Source organism: Aquarana catesbeiana, linkage group LG07 (genome assembly GCF_042186555.1).
Source record: "Aquarana catesbeiana isolate 2022-GZ linkage group LG07, ASM4218655v1, whole genome shotgun sequence".
Taxonomy (NCBI): Eukaryota; Metazoa; Chordata; class Amphibia; order Anura; family Ranidae; genus Aquarana; species Aquarana catesbeiana.
The window spans coordinates 327,922,833-327,938,765 of NC_133330.1; the positions used below are offsets into that span (position 1 = coordinate 327,922,833).

General features: G+C 45.5%; 1 protein-coding gene across 1 annotated transcript in view; it reads right to left on the minus strand.

Annotated features, from left to right (window-relative positions):
• ALG6 (ALG6 alpha-1,3-glucosyltransferase) overlaps positions 1–15,933 on the minus strand; it is a 67,986-nt gene that overhangs the window by 21,433 nt on the left and 30,620 nt on the right. Inside the window, exons 8-11 of the mRNA XM_073593818.1 lie at positions 15,347–15,482; positions 5,553–5,638; positions 4,524–4,608; positions 1,589–1,659 (exon numbers count right to left, since the gene is read on the minus strand). Coding sequence (XP_073449919.1) covers positions 1,589–1,659; positions 4,524–4,608; positions 5,553–5,638; positions 15,347–15,482 — 378 coding nt within the window. The remainder of the gene's footprint in view (positions 1–1,588; positions 1,660–4,523; positions 4,609–5,552; positions 5,639–15,346; positions 15,483–15,933) is intronic.

The window sequence follows — 15,933 nt, forward strand, 5'->3', positions numbered from 1 at the left end:
TATTGATTGGTTTGCGCAGAAGTTATAGCGTTTACAAAATAGGCATTTTTATTAATAATTTTTTTTTTTTTTTTACTAGTTTTGGGGGCGATCAGCGATTTTTATTGTGACTGCGACATTATGGATTGGACATTTTTGACACATTTTTGGGACCATTGTCATTTATACAGCAATCAGTGCTAAAAAAAATGCATTGGATTCCTGTGTAAATGACACTGGCAGTGAAGGGGTTAATCACTAGGGGGCGGGGAGGGGTTAAGTCAGTACTAGGGAGGTGTTTCTAACTGTAGGGGGGTTGGGCTGTGTGTGTGACACATCACTGATCTCTGCTCCCGATGATAGGGAGCAGAGATCGAGTGACACTGTCACTAGGCAGAACGGGGAGATGCTGTTTACATCAGCATCTCCCTGTTCCTGCTCTCCGTGAGACGATCGCGGGTATCCCCGCGGCGATAGAGTCCACGGGACCCGACTCACGGAGCACCCGGCCGGCGTGCGCGCATGCAATGGCACGGTGGGGAATTCAAAAGGACGTACAGGTACGCCCTTTTGCCCAGCCGTGCCATTCTGCCGACATAGTTGTGCGCCGGTCGGGAAGCGGATAAACTGAAGGACCTATGAATAAATGGTTGGGGAATGTATCATTAGAGTTTCCATTATTTCTTATGGGGAAATTCGCTTTGATATACAAGTGCTTTGGATTACAAGCTTGTTTCCAGAACAAATTATGCTCCTAACCCAAGGTTTTACTATAATATAAGATAATATAATATATTATATATAAAAAAACACCGCTAAAGTTAGCCCGACTTTTTTGTATAATATGAAAGATGAGGTTACGCCAAGCAACACGTCACGCTTTAAAATTGCGCACACTCATGGAATGGTGCCAAACTTCAGTACTTAAAAATCTCCATAGGAGACACTAAAATTGTTTACAGGTTACACGTTTAGAGTTACAGAGGAGGTCTAGTGCTAGAATTATTGCTCTCGCTCCAACGATCGCGGCGTATGTAACTTTTGTGTGTCTGGCTCTGATACTAACCAGTGCCTCACCAGCCACTGACCTCACCGCATGTCTCTGCTGCAGCCATTATGCCAGTGCAGGTGCTGCCCCCCCCAGAAAAATGCCGCCCAAGGCACATGCATTGTTAGCCTCGCGGTAGTTGAGCCCCTGGGTACAGTGTTGACTGACTGTGCAATCACCAGTTAAAGTAGCACAGCGCTAAATAGAAAAAAAAAAAAAATGCCCTCGTCATGAAGTGGGTAAAAAATGTTCCAAAACGCAAGTGGTTAATAACAAGCAATTCTGCACTGGAAATTTTCTGACAACCCTTTACAGTTGACATCTCCCTTTTCTTTATAAAAATAGGTGAGATCCTTTGTTGCCATTTAGTTCTTTTCCGGGGATAATGATCTGTCACCTTGGAAGTGTAAATTCCCAAATGATCAGATTCCTATGTGTGGCTGAGGTCTCTGAGAATACCAAATCGAATGTAGAGTACACATAGATAAAACCTTGTATCATAACCAAACAAGATGATCGAATCATGAAGCAAGCTCATGGCAGAGAAGCACGACTACTTACAAGGACACCAGGAGAATGGACTTTTCATGGACTTGGAAGGAGAAAAGGAAGAAGGACAAGGCACAGATTACCTTGGAAAAAAAAACAAAAAACATAATTAAAGGGATATCAAGGCTCGGCAGTCTGCTGGTATAATCAACATCTTCTAAACAGAAAAGTCAGTGCTACTACCCATACACCACATAGATAGCAGAGCTCCCAGGTGCTCGATCCACAATCTCTGTAGAGTAGAGTAATTTAGAAAAAATAACCCGCATTCCGGTCGTTGCTTTAATTGAATAGCCATAGTGAACAAACGCTGAATAAATCAGTTGACGCGTTTCAGCCTATAAGGCCTTAGTCATAACCCTGGTTCATGGCTATGGATGGCACACACTTTTCTAAAGAAGAATTTGAGGTATGGATGTTTTTGCATAGTTAAAATGTTCCAGCATGGACCAATTTACTGTAACTGTGTATACCAAACCTGTGGGATCCCCCACAAAATCACTGTAATAGGCAACGCTACTCCAGTGATCTCCACTAGCTTTGGGGGGGGGGGGGGGGCATGCTGCCCTGCTGCATTGTGAACAAAGGAGGTCGGGCCAATGGGTAAGAAGAAAACCCGCTCCAGGCGTCTGTTCCTGAATATCACCTTCCCTGCCAAAGGGTGCTGGCTCAGTATGTATGATGCACGAGCAAAAATGGATGTCACCGCTCCGACTCTCCACCCCGTCCAAATAAGAGAGCATTTTGCACTCCTTGAAAAAATGCAAAGCAATCTCTGAATGGCACCCATTGGCCAACCTGAGCAAAAATGGATCCGGATAGCCGCACTCCAAGAAAATTCCTTTATTGAAGACTCAGTCTACACAAAACAGGATAAAATGCAAACTGCAGCAGGAATTTTCTTGGAGTGCGGCTATCCGGATCCATTTTTGCTCAGATCGGCCAATGGGTGCCATTCAGAGATCGCTTTGCATTTTCTCAAGGCATGCAAAATGCTCTCTAATTGAACGGGGTGGAGAGGCGGAGCGGTGACAACACAATCTCCTTGTCCACTCAGAGAACGCATTGCATTCATTGAGAAAATAGCAATGCGAACTCTGAATGGTGTTTGAGGCTAGTGGGCGACCCCCTGTGTTTCACAATACAGCAGGGCAGCTGGTTAGCATGGGAACTGGAAGGTGGCAGAGATGCCTATTACAGCAATTTCCAGCTTTCAGGGAGATCCCACAGGTATGATAAATGCATTGTTACATAGGTCCAAGCTGGATCAATGTAACCATATAAAAAAATATCCATACCTGGAATTCTTCTTTAAAAGTGAAGTTTGAGTTTTATTTTTATTATTTTTTTCCGAATCATACTTACCTCGGTCAGATGCTGCATCTGTCCCCCGCCACCTCTAAGACTGAGAACCAAGCAATCGGTGGTGTTTGATCGCTCGGTTCTCAGGGCTCCCGGAGCAGAGAGCTGGTGACTGTCAGCAACTGCGGTCTGCTTTGTCCCCCCCACCCACCCACTGGAGCGTTGGGCTGTGGAGGCGGCAGGAGCGGCTGGCTCAGGCTCTCATCTCAGCGCCTCACTGAGGCTGAGCCGGGTGCAAGTCCAGGCATGTGGGCGGATCTCGACTCCATTGTCGTGATCTTGCCAGAGCCTGGACCGGCTTTGTGACGTCAGCCGACAGTGGGCTGCAGCCTGCTGTCTGCTGAAAACAGGTCACAGGAGTGCAGAACAAACTGCACTCCTGTGATCCATAGGAGGAGGAGTACAGCCAAACAAGCTTTGGCTGTACTTTTCCTTAAACCGCTTGCCGACCAGCCGCCATCATTTTACTGCGGCAGGTCGGCACAATCCTGCTAACCGTCGTAGCTATACTTTGGCTTGCGGGATTGGGATTAGCAGGCGTGTGTGCACCTGCTGCACTGCGGGGTTGCCGACGGTCACGATGTTCCCTGGCAGTGTCATTTATACAGTAATCAATGCATTTTTAGAACACTGATTGCTGTATAAATGTGAATGGTCCCAAAAATGTGTCAAAATTGTCTGATGTGTCCGCCATAATGTCGCAGTCATGATAAAAATTGCAGATCACCGCCATTACTAGTAAAAAAAAATTATTAATAATAAAAATGCTATAAATCTATCCCCTATAAATTTTGCGCAAACCAATCAATATACTCTCATTGCGATTTTTTTTACCAAAAATATGTAGAAGAATACATATCTGCCTAAACTGAGAAAAAAATTTGTTTTTTTTTTTTTTTTTTGTTTTTTTTAAAAAGGGGGATATTTATTATAGCAAAAAGTACAAAATATTGTGTTTTTTTCAAAATTGACGCTCTTTTTTGGTTTATAGCGCAAAAAAATGAAAACCGCAGAGGTGATTAAATACTAAACAAAAGAAAGCTCTATTTGTGGGAACAAAAGGATGTCAGTTTTGTTTGGGTACAACGTCGCACATCCGCCCAATTGTCAGTTAAAGCAACGCAGTGCCGAATCGCAAAAAATGGCCTGGTCATTCAGCAGCCAAATCCTCCGGGGCTGAAGTGGTTAAAGCCCATCTGACCCCAACACCTTTCCACACACAAACACCATCTGTATTAAAAAGGTAACTCCAACTCTGGATCCCGTATCCTCCTCCATCTGAGCTGCCGGTCCTCTGCCAGTTTCAGTGTCATCCAACCCACTTCCTGTGAGTGCAGAGAATCATGGGCACACCCCTTGAGGGCGCATTTTTTTTTTGTAAAAAAACTTGTGTTTTTTTTTTTTTTTTTTTTGCAAGCAATTCCTGTTTGAGGGTGTGGGACAGACAATAAAGGGAATCATTTCCATGAACATTCCTCTTTAACTACATGCAGCCTATTGATATACTCAGTAGAATATGCAGAAAATAAACAAAAAGTAATAATAAAATTGTACAAAAAAAAAAAAAATGGCAATTTGAACTTACCAAGGAAAGTTTGAATCCCCTGAGAGTCGGGCTCATAGTTAATTTGAGACAAGTTGGCAGAACCCCCAGCAAAGTGCAGGCAAAACTAAAAAGACAGAAAAAAAACTAAATTTGAATTATTTAGAGGAAATGTACAATCCGTGGTTCATTCTAGAGTCAAAATATATCTCCTCCTCCCTGAAAAAATGTACAACATAATGTTGCAAAATGGGAAAGCAAAATATTGCAGTGGTTTTGCAAAGAGCAGCCCTGATCCTCCTTTTTTTCAGGTCTCCCGCTGATGCTCTGGGCTCTTCCCGACCTGCTGAGTGCCTCAATAGCAAATCGCTTGCTACGGGGCACTACTGTCCCGAGCCCCGTTCTGTATGTCCACTGTCACACAGAATGGGGCTCAGCCCCGCCCCCTACTCCCTCCTCACTGGCTGTGATTGACAGCAGCAGGAGCCAATGAGTCTGAGCCAATGAGAAGGGAGAGAGTCGGGAGAGAAGCTGCTCTCTTGTACATCGCTGGATCAAGATTGGGCTCAGGTAAGTATTTAGATGGGGCTGGGGAGAGGTAGCTGCACACAGAAGGTTTTTTTTACCTTACTGCATAGAATGCATGAAGGTAAGAAAACCTTCAGCCTTTAGAACCACTTTAACAAAAGGGTGCAAGCGCTCATATATTCCAGGACACTCCCAAAAAGCAAGGGGGTGTTGAGGGAAAAGTGTGTTCACTGTGCGAACAGAGACAAGGCATGTGAGCCGTCTGCCAGGATAGACAATTCATACTCGGTACGTCATGTCCAATCAGAAGGTGATCTCTGCCAGTTTTCTATATTGAAGTTGGTCAGTTCTGTTATTTTTTAGGCTCAGAGCTTCATTCTGATATAGAAACTGGTGTCAAGTGGTGCAGATAGACCTGAAATAGGCCTGTCTGCTTTGCCCAAATACACAATGACAAGAATAACATTATTTACATGTTTAAAAATAAATAAATAAAATATGTTCTGCAGAAAAAAAAAAAAAAAAAATTAAAGATTGGCTTACCTAACTTTTAACTGGGTCTCCGCTGACAAAATAGTTTTAATTTTAAAGAGGATGCTCAAACTACACCAAACATTGGCCACTTTATCCTGAAGAGGGAAAAAAAAAAAAAAAAAAGATATTAAAGGGGTCAATTAAATAAACAATGAATAAAAATTCATTAGTTGTCACATTTATGCACAGAAATGTAATCATATGCATTTATTTATTTATATAGCGCTGACAATTTATGCAGCACTTTACATATTTTACATTCACATCAGTCCCTGCCCCCAAGGATCGTACAACTCAAGACAGGAGCCAATTAACTTTCCAGCATGTATTCAGGAAGCAGTGGAATCTCGCACATGCACAGAAACTCTGCGGGGTCTCTGCCAGTTTACTGGCAGGGCATGCAACATTTCTTTACATGTTCCAGTTATGCATGCGCAAACATGCTGTGGGGGTCTGCAATGTCCCATAGACCTGTGTGTGTGCGCGCATGTACTGGGGCTCAATTCAAGATTTCAGCACTGGAGAAGAGCACTGAACTTTCCCTGCAAGCAAGACAACATTGGACTGATAAGCATTTTATTTTTATATACAGGGGCAAGTATTAGGCCCCCCCCCCATTCACACCTGAGCGATTTTCTGCTTTAAGCTCTAAAAAAAAAAAACGCTCAACAAGCCAAACCCCTTTCATTTCAATGGTCCCTGTTCACATATGAGCATTCTGTTGCCTGAAGCAAAATGCCTGTCACTCAAAAAAAAGTACAAGAACTTCTTTTGGCAGATTGGGCCCATAGACTTCAAAGGGAACGCCTGAAAAATCTGCAACATGAGAATTTTACAAGCTTTTTGTCGCTTGTTTTCTGCTCAAAACAGCAGCTCTCCAGATCCAATCTCCTCCCCCTCTCCTCCCCCTAGTGCTTTCTATTGGCTAAACAAAAACGGGTGTAGCTGTAAAACGCTTGTAAGCCTAAAGTCCGATCGTGTGTACGATTTTTTTTTTTTTTTTTACTAGTAATGGCGGCAATCAGTGATTTTTAGCAGGGCTGCGACATTGCGGCAGACAGATCGGACACCTGACATTTTTGACCCCTTTTTTTGGGAACGTGACATCATTACAGTGATGAGTGCTAAAAATATGCACTGACATTGTACCAATGACACTGGCACGGAGGGGGTTAACCTCAGGGGCGATCAAGTTGTTAAATGTGTTCCCTCGTGTGTGTTCTAACTGTATTGGGGGATGGGCTCACTGGGAAAACACACATAGCATAGCAGAAAGACAGGATCTGTGTGATCTCCCCTACACAGGCAGATCCCTTTTTTGTTACTGCAGGGGAACGATAGCGGGTGGCCGGCGGAAACAGAGTCCACCGGACCCTCTGATTGGCTCCCCCCCGCTGGCCAATGGGAGCGTGTGTGCCCACAAAAGCGAGTTCCTGAACCGACGTACAGCTACGGCGATTTGCGAGATCGTGCCACCTTTCACGCAGTATGACGACGGCGTCGGATCGGCAAGTGGTTAATAAAAGATCAGCAGGAGAGTGACCTGAGATATACAGCTTCTGGGCTGCTTGTGTCGGCACATAAAGCATCGGCATGTCAGGTGTAGTCTTAGCTGGGGGTGCACATGTAGGGGGTGGTCACGCTACGGCTCCAGGGGTCCCTGCAAACACCCCACAGGCAAAAAACGCAGGACAGAGAAAATTCAATGAATACAGAAATGCCAACCTGCACAAAAACGAGAGGACAGCAAGGACTATAGTAAATGAGGTATGCTGCTAGATTTATTTTTTCCCCTAACAAAGGTCTAATAACACTTTGTAAAATTGGGCTTTTGTAGCCACAGTAGCGCACAATCTCTCCCAGCAGCGATGAGGTTAATGGGTGATAGGTCAGGAAGGCTGAGGACATTAACACTTGCGCTAGGATCACTTTCAAAATTAAACTGGTAACCACAGCGATGATGTCCACGGAAATCATCCTGCCAACAGCTGCCGAGTCCACAGCTGTGCGGACAGGCAGGACGTCCGAGAACGGATATGAGGAGAGATGCTGATTGGCAGATCCAAGGACACCGAAGAAAAATAGTTCATCCAAATATCTGACCCATTGATGGAAAGTGGAAGCAAGGACAACAAATAAATGATCAGTATATCCCGCAATACATGCACATTTCTCCTGTTGTCTCTTTAAAAATGTTGCAAGTTCAGAAAAGTACCTGCTGATCCTGCCAGAAATCTATCAAGCTCCTAACTTCTTGCATGTGCCGACAACAGTGCCACTGCTGCACTGAAAAGCCAAGCAGTGTAGTCACCCCTGCCCAATTCTTTCCATGGACTATAAAACACCTCCCTCTTATGTCAGCCGATTCCTCTCCTCTCTTTAGCTCACGGCTGCAGTGGGTGGGGCCGAGCCCTCTTGCTGACGTCAGGGGAGAGAGCGAGAGAGAGAGAAAGAACGAGAGAGCGCGAGAGAGAGAGAGAGAGAGAGAGAACGAGAGAGCGCGAGAGAGAGAGAGAGAGAGAGAGAGAACGAGAGAGCGCGAGAGAGAGAGAGAGAGAGAGAGAGAACGAGAGAGCGCGAGAGAGAGAGAGAAAGAACGAGAGAGCGCGAGAGAGAGAGAGAAAGAACGAGAGAGCGCGAGAGAGAGAGAGAGAAAGAGAGAGAGAACGAGAGAGAGAGAGAGAGAGAGAGAGAGAACGAGAGAGAGAGAACGAGAGAGCGCGCGCGAGAGAGAGAGAAACAACGAGAGAGCGAGAGAGAGAGAGAGAGAGAGAGAGAGAGAACGAGAGAGCGCGCGAGAGAGAGCGCGAGAGAGAGAGAGAGAGAGCGCGAGAGAGAGAGCGAGAGAGCGCGAGAGAGAGAGCGCGAGAGAGAGAGCGCGAGAGAGAGAGAGAGAGCGCGAGAGAGAGAGAGAGAGAGAGAGAGAGAGAGAAAGAACGAGAGAGCACGAGAGAGAGAGAGAGAGAGAAAGAACGAGAGAGCGACAGAGAGAGAGCGCGAGAGAGCGACAGACAGAGAGCGACAGACAGAGAGCGACAGACAGAGAGCGACAGACAGAGAGCGACAGACAGAGAGCGGCAGACAGAGAGCGGCAGACAGAGAGCGGCAGACAGAGAGCGGCAGACAGAGAGCGGCAGACAGAGAGCGGCAGACAGAGAGAAAGCGCGGCAGACAGAGAGAAAGCGCGGCAGACAGAGAGAGAGAGAGCGCCAGAGCGAGAGCGCCAGAGAGAGAGCGCCAGAGCGACAGAGAGAGAGCGCCAGAGCGACAGAGAGAGAGCGACAGAGCGACAGAGAGAGAGCGACAGAGCGACAGAGAGAGAGCGACAGAGCGACAGAGAGAGAACGACAGAGCGACAGAGAGAGAACGACAGAGAGAGAACGACAGAGCGACAGAGAGAGAACGACAGAGCGACAGAGAGAGAACGACAGAGCGACAGAGAGAGAACGACAGAGCGACAGAGAGAGAACGACAGAGAGACAGAGAGAGAACGACAGAGCGACAGAGAGAGAGCGACAGAGAGAGAGCGAGAAAGCGAGAGCGACAGAGAAAGAGAGAGCGACAGAGAAAGAGAGAGCCACAGAGAGAGAGAGAGACAGAGAGAGAGAGAGCGACAGAGAGAGAGAGAGCGACAGAGAGAGAGAGCGACAGAGAGAGAGAGCGACAGAGAGAGAGAGAGAGCGACAGAGAGACACAATCAGCTGAGCGCCGGGAGCCGTGCTTGTATAGGCACAAATCGGGCAGATTTTTTTTACACAGGCACAATTATTATTATAATGGTACAGAGAGGATGGGAGTATTTAATAGAAGATATGAGAGCAACAGGAGAGGGCGTACGAGCAGAGAAAGGCAGAGGGGGGAGAAGGACACAGGAGATAGATAGCAGGCTGCGGATGACAGAATCACGCAAACTGACCACGGTATCAGGGCTCAGCAGCATGATTATTGTGGTCAGTTTGCAGAGGGGAAGGTATAGCCAGGCAGGAACAGCCAGGTATTTCAGGTGATACGGAGGTCCAAATGACACAGCACAAGTACTGTTCTGTATAACATGCTTTGAGGGAACAGGATCTGTATTTTTTAATTTTTTTTTTAGTTAAAGGCTTTAAAGCAGAATTATTTCTGGAGAAAAAAGGGTTTTCAACCATTTTTTTTTGGCGATAAGGCACTGCGTTACTTTATAAAAATATATGCTTAATTGTTAACAACAAAGCATTAACAGTGCTACATATGAATAGCATGAAATATTTAAACATATGATAACTCATATACTGCAGTAACAAAGTCCTCTCATGTGAGATCACACCATACATTAATTTTCATTAAAATGTCCGACTATCTATTAGCAATAAGCATAAAAAAGTGTGCAAAGCCCACTCCTCCTATTGACAGTTCAATAAAGTGAAATATATAAAAGGTGAAGACGTGGTGATATACTTCTGATCCAGACAAGATCTTATACTGTGAATCATTTGCTGTTACACCTTCACCATTCCACCTCGTGCACAATCCTTTGTGTATTTGTTTACCAGAGGTAAGCGTTAACTGCACCTGTAGTATCCTTCCAATTGTAAGGCTGCAGCGCTCTTACTGGGGAATCCGCTCTCAAGAAGTTTAAAAAGATAACCTGCATGTGACAGTATTACCGTCAAGCTAATCGGCGTTCCAAACGAACCAACCACCGCGATGAGTCCCTCTTGGGATGACGTTTACTTTATGGAGCCGGTGAGTTGCGTGATCACCCACTGACGCGTTTCGTCATTCCGTCTTCAGAGGGCATGGCCACGCAACGCAACTCATCATTTAAATACCATAAGGAGCGGGACCCTTCCGTAAACGTCATCACGAGCGCCATCGGATAATTCACCGCTCACAGCTAGGAGTCATACTGAATGGGCCGCTTGAGCACAGCGTCCCATCCATCCCTAGTGGCATTATCTCGAACTACAATGCGATCACAGAGATTGCTATCACATTGTTTTAGTGAAGTGGATTGTAACATCTAGGGGTATCGTTTCCAACCCCAACAGATATTTAACAACCTCAAAGTATTTTATTAGAACAATGTGTATATCATTACGCCTACATATAAAAGGCACTAAAACATCAATGGATGCCACTCTAACATGATAAAATAATTCAACAAACCAAGAATATCTGGGTTTGTCTACTATAACATTTCAATATCTTCCTAAATTATTACCTTGGAACCTCAGGAAGAAATATATGTATATATAAATCTTTAATAGTAATCCATTTGATAATGACGCTCAAAGCTGGTGTGTCAGACATTGCCATTATCTAATTAAAACTATATTTGTATAAAAAACAATCAATATATATTAAAAAGCAACTTAAAAGGGAATCATTACACATTTAAAAAGAAGTTGATACACTTAATAGCAATTACTCTTATGCCCCGTACACACGGTCGGACTTTCCGACGGAAAATGTGTGATGCAAGTTTGTTGTCGGAAATTCCGACCGTGTGTGGGCTCCATCAGACTTTTTCAATCGGAATTTCCGACACACAAAGTTTGAGAGCTGGATCTACAATTTTCCGACAACAAAATCCGATCGCGTACATTCCGATCGTGTGTAGACAATTCTGACGCACAAAGTGCCACGCATGCTCATAATCAAGCAGAAGAGCCGCACTGGCTATTGAACTTCATTTTTCTCGGCTCGTCGTATGTGTTGTACGTCACCGCGTTCTTGACGTTCGGAATTTCCGACCAACTTTGTGTGACCGTGTGTATGCAAGACAAGTTTGAGCCAACATCCGTCGGAAAAAAATCAGATGGATTTTGTTGTCGGAATGTCCGAGCATGTGTACAGGGCATAAGAGTAGTATACTTCTATGACCTCACATCACAGAAATACAAATGTAAAAAAAAAATATATAAAAGTAATTATTCCTTATAAATCATGCATGGACTAAGCATCTTAACTATACTAAGAAGATCTATGCTTGAATGGAAAGATTCCTCAAGCATTAATAATTACTAATAAAGCAATTTAAATCTAAATCTATGTTTAATCCATTGGGGCTGAGTGTATTGGTCAAGAAAATCCACTGAGATTCATGTTTGGAAATTTCTCGCACCATATTGGCTCCTCTCTATCTGGGGTGTAAGCCATCCCTTCCCTTCTCTCAGAACGGAGATCTGCCTTGTTTACATAGGCAGGTCTCCAGTCTGTGCGTTTTACCGATGATCGGCGGGTGCCAGAGAACATTCAGTGCCCGGCACCCACAGATCGTCTTCTGCTGTGAGTATTCATAGCAGAAGTGGCTTGCCGGCGATGCGCACACGCCCCCTGCAGGCGGAAGTGCAGAGATATAGAGATAGAGACAGAGACAGAGACAGAGACAGAGACAGAGACATAAAAAAAAATAAAAAAAAGCTGTATACTATCTGCAGTGGAGTACTGGTGGTTCACCTTTCTACTGTGCTGATCCATTAGTGTCACTACAAGCACCCATCTGCTGCCAAGGTGGAACACATGCAAGGAGTGCAGTCCATACCTACAATTCTGCGTCACCACAGGCTACTCTCCTAATTTAGACCACAAACATGTCCCCTCCTCATCTCCATGACATAGGAAGGAGGGGTTATGTAGTTCACAGAAGAAAGCTGATAACATTGTTTCAGTTCAGTACCCAGGTAGTGATGGGGATACTAAATTTCTAACAGGATCAACAGACATGTTTCTGTACTCAGCCTGGCAGACCAGTGTGGTAAGGAACTGCAGCATTGGGGGCTCTCAGTTCAAATCCCATTTAGGACAAAAACTGCATGGAGTTTGCATGTCCTCCCTGTGCCTGCCTGGGTTTCCTTTGGGTATTCGTTTCCTCCCACACTCCAAAGACATGCCGGTAGGTTAATTGCCTCCTATTTAAACTGATGTGTGCATGCGTGTGTATGAGATAGAGACCTTGGATGTCAAGATCATTAAAGCGATATTAAAAAGTCTTGTTTTTTTTGTTTTGTTTTGTTAAAAACAACAAACATGTTATACTTACCCGCTCTGTGTCATGGTTTTGCATAGAGCAGCCCCGATCCTTCTCTTCTTGGGTCTCTCGTTGGCACTCCTGGACCCTCCCTCCTGCCCCCACAGCAAGCAACTTGCTATAGGGGCGTGTGAGCCGAGCTGCTGCTGTGTGTCCATTCAGACAGGGAGCCGCGGCTCGGCCTCTCCCCCGTCTCTCCTTATTGGCTCACGGACTTTAACTGACAACAGCGGGAGCTAATGGTGCCCCCTGCTGTCTCAGCCAATGAGGAGGGAGAGTCATCGGACAGTCGAGGTTCTCCTGCAACATAGCTGGATGGTAATGGTGCTCAGGTAAGTATTCGGCCTCATGCACACAGGATGTTTTTTAAAGCTGCTTTTTTTGGATTCAGGCATTTTTTTCTGCAGCCAGTAAACTCCCCAGCATGTTATCCTATGTGTCTATTGCACACATAAGCTGTCATCAGCATTTTTTGGCAGGGGTGTTTTCTGGCTGGAAAAAAAAACAGAACTAGTGGGTTTGAAGAGGAGTCTTTCAGCTGCAAAAACGTCTGAGAAAAGCTTAAAAATGTGGCTATTCGGCATTTATGAATTTTTGAGCCATAAGCTTTTGTGGGAGTATAGTTTTACTAAAATAAAAAATAAAAAAACTGAAAAAAACGACAAAAACGCTGCAAAACTCATTCTACAGCCACAGCTTTCTCCAGCTAACGCTACTGGTGTTTTTATAACGTCCAGTGTGCATGAGGCCTTCGGGGGGGCTGGAATGCATTAAGGTTTAAAAAACCTTCTGCCTTTAGAACAACTTTAAATGCAGGCACTAAAATGCCTGTAATACATAAATTAAAAACCAAATTCAGCCACCACATCTAAAGATGGGGGCACTTACGCATGCTCACTCCTGAGACAGGTGTGTGTCCATAGACACACAACTCACAGCTCAGCCCCCCCCCCCCCCCCCCCCTCACTGGCTGTGACTGACAGTCTGCTGCTGTCTATGAGCCAATGAGGAGGGAGAGAGCCGAGAGACTCTGCTATGGTGCCCATCGCTGGATCGACATGGGGCTCAGGTAACCATTTAGGGGGGCTGTGGGTGGGGAGCTGTATGCAGAAGGTTTTTTCCTTAATGCATGGAATGCCTTTAGAACCACTTTAAAAAAAAGGTATCTTTGAATGATTTTCATGAAGTAAAACAAAAAAAAAAAAAGCGCTCTCTCTCTTTAAAAGGAGAAGTACAGGGAAAGCTTGTTTGGCTGTACTTCTCCTGTGGATCACAGGAATGCAGTCAGTTTTGCTCTCCTGTGACCCGTTTTTAGCAGACAGCGGGCTGACATCACCGAGCGGCTCCAGGCTGGGGCAAGATTGCGACAATATGGTTGGGATACGCCCACAACCCTGGACCGGCACCTGGCTCAGCCTCTTATCGAGCCCCTGAGAGCCTGAGCCAGCTGCTCCCAGCCCCTCCACAGCCCAGAGCTCCAGTGAGCGAGGAGAGGGCAAAGCAGAGAGCCAGTGACTGACAGTCACCGGCTCTCTGCTCATGGAGCTATGAGAACTGAGCGATCAGCGGTCTCTGATCGCTCAGTTTTCAGTCTTAGAGCCGGCGAGGGACAGATGCAGCATTAGGCCGATGCTGCATCCACCTAGACAAATAAGGTTCTTAAAGCGGAGTTCCACCCAAAAATGGAACTTCCGCTTTTCGGAATCCTCCCCTTCCTCCGGTGTCACATTTGGCACCTTTCGGGGGGGGGGGCGGGGCGGCAGATACCTGTCTAATCCAGGTATTTGCTCCCACTTCCGGGCATAGATAGCCGCAGTATCTGCAGATATCTACGCCATGTCCTGTGCCTCCTACGTCCCCCCCCCCCCCCCCGCTGTCTTCTGGGAGACACGCAGGTCCCAGAAGACAGCAGGGACCAGTGGGATTGCGCATGCGCAGTAGGGAACAAGGCTGTAAAGCTGCAAGGCTTCACTTCCTAATTTTCTTACCGAAGATGGCGGCGCCTCCACCCGAGAGGAAGGAAAGAAAAGGAAGAACTTCTCTTTTAATAACAAATTTATTTTACATGTATTCTGATAGAAAAGTACAGCTTGATTTCCCCACCCTCTGCGCACAGAGCCTCCCTCAATGGGGTGAAAGGCATTCCTTAAGGTGCAGCACAACAGGACTGTGCACTGCTATCCTAAATCTCTGCACCAGCTGCTTATGGCGTGCCCCTTTATCCTCGCTCTGATCGAGCTCTCCCTTTACAGCCCAGCAGCCGAAAGCACCGTTTGCAGCCAACGCAGCGCAGAGAAAAAAAAAAAAATAGAGAGCGAAATTGCAAATCAATTTTTCGGGGGAAAATAATGGCTGCATTAAAACCGCAGAATGATTTCTATAAAAAATAATTATAGCTTTAAAAGGCAAACAATTAGCATAGCACATTACAGGAGTAAGAAAAGAGCGCATAACAGCCGATACGTTTATGATCCCGCTTTGGCACGCTGACTTACTCCAGAATCTGTTACAGTGGAAAAATGACTGAGTGAAGCGAGCTTTTAATGATGCAATATGTGGAATATCTTGGCACCGAGCTCCGAGCGAAGGAGGGGAGGGTTAAAGCACTCAAAAAAAAAAAAAACAAAAAAAACTCAAGACCGGCAAACAAGCCGTAGAACAAGAAGCTCTGGTTACTAGGGCCCCCCCCCCCCCCCCCCCAGTGCACTCCGAGTTCTGGGCACAAGTCCCCAAAGGTCATCAGCAAGTGATTCCTGTGTACGTGAAACACAACAGAGCACCCTTCACCCACCTCAAAGAGGCCGCGGCCCACGGGGAACAGCCTGCGGAGGACTTGAAAGATTTGCTCAGCGTCTGTCAGGAAAGGCATCCAACAAAGGGCAAAAGCGCCAACGACGGTCGCTCCGATCTTTAGCAGAAAGAGGAACCTGAAAAAAATAAATAAAAAAAAAAGGGAAAATGGACGTCTTGAGGTAATAGGCGATGGGGGATTTCGCTGATTTAAAAGCAGCACATTTTATTTAAAGACTTCCAGTGACAACTTGTGACAAGACGTCTCCCATTAAATGGATAAGTGGCAGAGAGCACAGGAGGGGGGCGGTCCTGTAAAGTGCTGCGGAGACAAGCTAAAGTGACAACTGTTAATGAAGTGGACCTGTCACAAAACACAAATAATAATAATAATAGACGGGGTTAATACATCATTGGACATTTCACTAAAGCCCCGTACACACGATCAGAATATCATACAAAAAAAATCTGCTGTACAATAATCTGACGTCCAACATTTTAAATAATTTAATACGGAGATTAGCATAAAAAAAATTTCTAACTTCTAAAAAATATCCCCCCCCCCCCTTTTTTTTTTCTTCTTCTCTC